This window comes from Carlito syrichta, unplaced genomic scaffold (genome assembly GCF_000164805.1).
Source record: "Carlito syrichta isolate Samal-C Ts95f unplaced genomic scaffold, Tarsius_syrichta-2.0.1 Scaffold315696, whole genome shotgun sequence".
In the NCBI taxonomy this organism is placed as follows: Eukaryota; Metazoa; Chordata; class Mammalia; order Primates; family Tarsiidae; genus Carlito; species Carlito syrichta.
The window spans coordinates 170008-176675 of NW_007259792.1; the positions used below are offsets into that span (position 1 = coordinate 170008).

Here is a 6668-nt window from a genome sequence, read left to right on the forward strand (position 1 = left end):
TTTTGAGTTGGAGTCTCACTCTCTCACCCAGACTGGAGTGCAGTGGCCGCTCCCGGCCACTGCAGCCTCAATCTGTGGGCTCCAGCAATCCTTCCGCCTCAGCCTTCCAAGTAGCTGGAACTGCAGGCGCGCACTACCATACCCGGCTCATTTTGATTTGTTGTAGAGATGAGGTCTCGCCAAGTTGCCCAGGCGGGTCTCGAACCCGGCAATCCAGTCACCTCAGCCTCCCAAAGGCGTGAGAACCCGTCTAGTTTTTAAATTTTTTTGTAGAGATGAGGTCTCGCTATGTTGTCCAGGCTGGTCTGGAATTGTGGGTTCAAGTGATTCTCCTGCTTTGGCCTCCTAAAGTGCTGAGACTACAGGCGTGAGGCACCGCACCAGGTTGACCTTTCCACATCTTGCGGTGCCAAGGGAAGATGCCCATCTTGGGGCCAGCGCTGAGCTCTGTGGTCCTGCCCAGGTCCAATCGTTCTGTTTCTTCTCTGTGGACCCCCAGGTGAAGTCGCGGGGGCTGGTGCGGCCAGCGTCATGTCCGCCCTGACTGACAAGGCCATCGTGAAGAAGGAACTGCTGTACGATGTGGCCGGGAGAGACAAGTACCAGGTCAACAACAAACACGATGACAAGTACTCACCGCTGCCTCCCAGCAAAATCGTCCAGCGTGCGGAGGCGCTGGTGGGGCAGGAGGTCCTCTACAAGCTGACCAGCGAGAACTGCGAACACTTCGTCAACGAGCTGCGCTACGGGGTTGCCCGCAGTGATCAGGTGCATCCCCAGCCGGTGTCCCCTTCCCCAGGATCCAGACCGTTTCCTCACCTGGCAGCAGCATGGGTGTGGGGCACGATAGAGGCATGAGCGAGATGAAACAGAGACAGAATTCCTGCCCCTGAGGGTGCCACCTTTGGGTGGGGACGAGGGTGGAGAGGGAGACAGGCCATTGGGCTAATGCAGATCAATGTGGCTGGGGGGCCTGGAAGGAGGTCACAGACACGATCATCACCCCCGTCGACGTGTCCATGGCGGCCCAGCCCGAGATGGTCCGCCTCAACCCTAGAAGTAGGTTTTCTATTTCTTTTTTTGAGTTGCAGTCTCACTCTGTCACCCAGGCTGGAGTGCAGTGGCACACTCACGGCCACCCTAGTGTTGACCTTCTGGGCTCCGGCAACCCTTCCTTCTCAGCCTTCCAAGTAGCCGGAACTATAGGCACATACTATCATGCCCAGTTAATTTTTGACATATTGTAGAAACAAGGTCTCACCAAGTTGCCTGGGCTGGTCTTGAACCTGCGGGCTTAGGCAATCCACTCACCTTGGCCTCCCAAAGCGCTGGGATTAAAGGCTAAGCCACCAAGCCCAGCCTCTTCTTTCTTTCCTTTCTTTGTTCATCCGTTGAGGTCTCACTCTGTTGCCCAAGCTGGAGTGCAGTGGAACGATCATGGTTCACTGCAGCCTCAACCTCCTGGGCTCAAGTGACCTCCTGCCTTTGCCTCCTGAGTAGCTGGGACTACATGTAAGCACCACCACACCTGGCTAATTTTTTGTGTTTTTAAATTTTCGTGGAGACTGGGTCTAGCAATGTTGTTAGACTGGTCTCAAACTCCTGGGCCCCAGCCATTCTCCTGCCTCGGCCTCCCAAGTGCTGGGATGACAGGCGTGAGCCACCACTTTATAGATTAGGAAACGGAGGCTCACAGAGTTTAAGTGACTACTTTACTTCCATTCATTTCATCAAACAAAACTTTGTTAGGTCTGCAGACCTGGCGCCCTTCTGTTCTTGTGCGGAGGTGGGATTTGCTGCCTGGGTCTGTGTGACACAGCCTGGTGGTGCTTGCAGACAGCACTGTCCTCAGTCCTGTTGAACCCCAAGGATGAATCCTGGAGACCCCTGGGGATGCAACTTTATTCGCCCACTTGGTTTGATTTTGGCCACTGCCCCTCTCTTCTCGGAATCTCCTTTTCTCTCCCCATTGTTTTTGACTTTCTCTCCTACTTTTATTCCCCTACTTCACTTTTTTTTGGTAAGAACATTATTACATTATTATTATTATTGGTGAATTCTTATTACATGGCTGTTGACACAAAAGAATATGGTTTTGTCCCCACCAAATGATGAGGTTAAGATCTGTCAGGTTGTTTACTTTTATTACATTTTTATTTTTTTATTTTTATTTTTGAGTTGGAGTCTCACTCTGTCACCCAGACTGGAGTGCAGTGACCGCTCCTGGCCACCGCAGCCTCGACCTGCTGGGCTCCGGCGATCCTTCCGCCTCAGCCTTCCGGGTAGCTGGAACTACAGGCATGCGCTACCACGCCCGGCTAGTTTTTGATTTATTGTAGAGACGAGGTCTTGCCAAGTTGCCCAGGCGGATCTCGAACCTGCGGGCTCAGGCAATCCATTCCCCTTGGCCTCCCAAAGTGCTGGAATTACAGGCTGAGCCACTGAGCCCGGCCGAGAGGAACTTTATTATCACCTGTATATTGTCAGGCTTTTTTTTTTTTTTGAGTCAGAGTCTCACTCCACCACCCAGGCTGGAGTGCAGTGGCACAGTCATGGCCACCACAGCCTCGATCTGCTGGCCTCAAGCTATCCTTCCACCTCAGCCTTCCAAGTAGCTGGGACTATAGGTGCGCGCCACCACACAAGGCTGATTTTTAAATTTTTTTGTAGAGATGAGGTCTCATCTTGTTGCCCAGGCTGGTCTTGAACTCCTGGGCTCAAGCAGTTCTCTTGCCTCAGCCTCCTGTAGTGCTGGGATTGCAGGTGTGAGTCAACGTGACTGGCCTGAATATTGTCAGGTTCAAAAGACAATGCAATGAAGGAAGGAATCTGGGGTGTGATGGCACTTGTTAGCACATCGTCCCTTGTGGATAATGGCCTTCAAAACACTTGTCTCTTGAGTCACACCTGATGGCGCAGGGCTGTCATCCTGGTTTCTCCCTTTTCTGGCACCCTAGAGATTCCTTTCAGTTCTCGCCTGAGTTGATGCCTTTATCCTCTGTGGCTCACATCTTTCCCTTGTTTTGGTTTACTCTCTTGTTTTGGTGAACTACTTCCCCCAATATTTTACTGAGATATACTACTTTTCTTTTTCTGAGTTACAGTCTCACTCTGTCGCCCAGGCTGGAGTGCTGTGACACACTCATGGCGTTGACATACTGGGCTCTGGCGATCCTTCCACCTCAGTTTTCCAAGTAGCTGGAACTACAGGCACACGCTACCTCACCCGGCTAATTTTTGATCTATTATAGAGATGAGGTCTCACCAAGTTCCCCAGGCTGGTCTTGAACCCGTGGTCTCAGGCAATCCACTCGCCTCAGCCTCCCAAAGTGCTGGGATGACAGGCTGAGCCACTGAATCCGGCTGACATAGTCCATTTTAAAAAGACCTCACATGCCTAAAATGTCTTCCTTTTATCCTCACATTTGATTGAGAGTTTGAATGGATATAGAATTCTAGGTTGGAAAAAATGTTTTTCAGAATTTTGAAGGCATTGCTTTATTTTCATCTAGCTTTTGCTGTTGTGGTAGAGAAATCTAAAACGGTTCTCATTTTTTATCCTTTGTGTGTGGTTTATTTATGTTTTCCAGAAGCTTATAGAATCTTCTCTTTATCCTCAGTGCTCTGAAATTTTACTGTGATATCCCTGATGTGTGGTCTGTTTTTATGTATCGTGCCAAGGCACTCGGTTACTCCTTTCCATCTAGAAACTCACTTCCTTTGATTCTGGGAAGTTTTCCATTTTGTCTTCTCTGGAACATTGATTGTTAGGCTGTTAGACCCCTAGACTGCTCCTCTGATTTTCTTTTTTTTTTTAGTTGGAGTCTCACTCTGTCGCCCAGACTGGAGTGCAGTGGCTGCTCCCGGCCACCGCAGCCTCGACCTGCTGGGCTCTGGCGATCCTTCCGCCTCAGCCTTCCAAGTAGCCGGAATTACAGGCACGCGCTACCACGCCCAGCTGATTTTTTGATTTATTGTAGAGATGAGGTCTCGCTGCCCAGGCGGGTCTCGAACTCGCGGGCTCAGGCAGTCCACTCACCTCAGCCTCCCAAAGGCGCGGGATTACAGGCTGAGCCACTGAGCCCGGCTTTCCTCTGATTTTCTTATCTTCTCTTTCCTGTATTCCATTTATTTATGTTTTTATAGTTGAAAACTAACATTCATTGCTAGATTTAGGTATAAAAGAAGTTTTTTTAAAAGAACATTGACAACATAAAAAAGAGACTTAAGCTAAACAAAATCTGATTTTATCATTGGTGATATTATGTCACATTTGAGGTTCTTACTCACCCATAGTGTTTATTACTTCAGGTAAATTTTTATACACCTCTGTAGCAATAAACACCTAAATAGATTGCAGTACAACCTTAGGAAGCAATAAGATACTCTGTGAAATTCGGGCTATCAGACTGGGTGTGGTGGCTCATGCCTATAATCCTAGCACTTTGGGAGGCAAAAGTGAGAGGATTGCTTAAGCCCAGGAGTTTGAGACTAGCCTAAGCAACATAGTGAGACCTCATCTTCACCAAAAAAAAAATAAAAATAAAATAAGTAAAATTAGTTGAACATGGTGACACGCACCTGTAGTCCCAGCTACTCAGGAGGCTGAGGCAGGACTGCCTGAACCCAGGAGATCAAGGCTGTGGTGAACTGTGATCATGCCACTGCACTCCAATCTGGGCGACAGAGTGAGGCTCTGAATCCAGAAAAAGAAAAAAGGAATAATTGAGGATGTCACATTTAGAGTATTTGGTAGGTTTACAAAATATATTCTAATCATCTCATTTTAGTTATTCTTTCAGCGGTTATTAGTAACACAAAGAACAGACCCCAAGTTTATAAGAATTTTGTATCTCTTCACATGGCTCTTTGCGCTATGATTGCCATGTTTCCTAGCTTTGGCCCCCTCCCCTAATTTGGGGAGGTGAATCGCCTCACTCTAATTTACTTTCTAATAAACTATTTTCCAATCTAAAAAACTTTTCGCTGGGCTTGGTGGCTCAACCTGTAATCCCGTGCCTTTGGGAGGCTGAGGTGAATGGATTGCCTGAGCCCGTGGGTTCGAGACCCTCCTGGGCATCGAGACCTCATCTCTATAATAAATAAAAAATTCTGCAGGTGTGGTAGTGCGCGCCTGTAGTTCCGGCTACTCGGAAGGCAGAGGCAGGAGGATCGCCGGAGCCCAGCAAGTCGAGGCTGCGGTGGCCGGGAGCGGCCACTGCACTCCAGTCTGGGCGACAGAGTGAGGCTCCAACTCAAACAAACAAACAAACAAACAAACAAATTTTCTTATATCAAGACAAAATTATTACATAATTTAGTAAAATACATTGTCATTAAGCACAATGTTATTTAGAATTAAATAAAATTCCAAATCTTAGTGAAATAACTGAGAAAAAAACCTTTTCTATTATTTACTCTTTTGCAAACAGTAATTCAATTCTTCAAATTAGACACATCACATCTTTCTTCTGTATTTTTAGTGCTGTGTGCGCACCTGCCCATTCTCTTGAAAAAGGCAACACGGACAACCCCCTGGGTCCCCTCCTATTCTGGGAGCTTTTCTGTCCTTTCATTAAATCCTGTTTTCCAAAAAAAAAAGAAAAAGAAAAGAAAAAGGCAATACAGTAACAGCACAACACTGAAACAGCATGAACCATCCTACTTGACCTCATCACAGAAAATGAAACCAGAATATTCGATGAAACAGAAGATGCCATCTTAATGGTTTCTAAAGATTTCCGCCTTTATTTCATGGTCTGCCATGGAGGTTTCTCAGCCTCAGCCCCATGGATGATTGGTGCCAGATGGTGCTTCATTGTCGTGACCTGTCCTGGGCATTGTCCACTAGATACCAGTGGCACCCCACCCCCAGGCGTGAGAGCCAAAAACTTCTGTAGACATCGTCACCTTTTCCCCAGAGGGCAATGCTGTCTCCACTTGAGAACTACTGGCCTGAGTGAGGAATGATCATAACGGGTGCTGAGAGCTGAATTAGAACGTAACTTCTACGTGTGCTCTGTCCCACTGGGGATGGTGGGTTTAGTGCAAATGGAAAAATGTCTGCTGGGGCTTTTCTTTGTAAGCTCTGTCACAGACGCACCTCTCCTTTTCATTGAATTCATGAGGGCGCTTGTTACTTGTTTTTGAGAATCTGGTCATTGTTTATTTGTGCTGAGTTCTTTGAAACAGACTTGATTTCCCCTCATCTAACTTCTCAGAAAGAGAAACAAGCCTTCAAGTAGCTGGAACTATAGGCACGCACTACCATGGGGAAAAAAAATAAAAGGAAGAGAAATTGGCTGGGCGTGGTGGCTCATGCCTATAATCCCAGCACTTTGGGAGGCCGAGGTGGGAGGACTGCTTGAGGCCATGAGTTCGAGACTAGTCTGGGCAATGTAATGAGACCACATCTCTACCAAAAAAATAAAAAATGAGCCAGGTGTGGTGGTGTGCGCCTGTAGTCCCAGCTACTTGAGAGGCTGAGGGGGAGGGGTTGTCTGAATTTAGGATGTTGAGGCTGTGGTCAACTGTGACTGCGCTTTAGCCTGGGCAACAGAGTGAGATCCCGACTCAAAAAAAAAAAAAGAAGAGAAAAGAAAAGAGAAACAATTTATTTTTTAATTTATTATTATTATTATTTTTTTGAGTTGGAGTCTCACTCTGTC

The 6668-nt window shown here is 47.4% G+C and overlaps 1 protein-coding gene across 1 annotated transcript in view; it reads left to right on the forward strand.

Moving 5' to 3' along the window:
• Positions 1–6668, forward strand: part of LOC103275746 (HRAS-like suppressor 3) — a 45339-nt gene that overhangs the window by 30821 nt on the left and 7850 nt on the right. The window contains exon 3 of the mRNA XM_008073148.1: positions 500–768. Coding sequence (XP_008071339.1) covers positions 500–768 — 269 coding nt within the window. The remainder of the gene's footprint in view (positions 1–499; positions 769–6668) is intronic.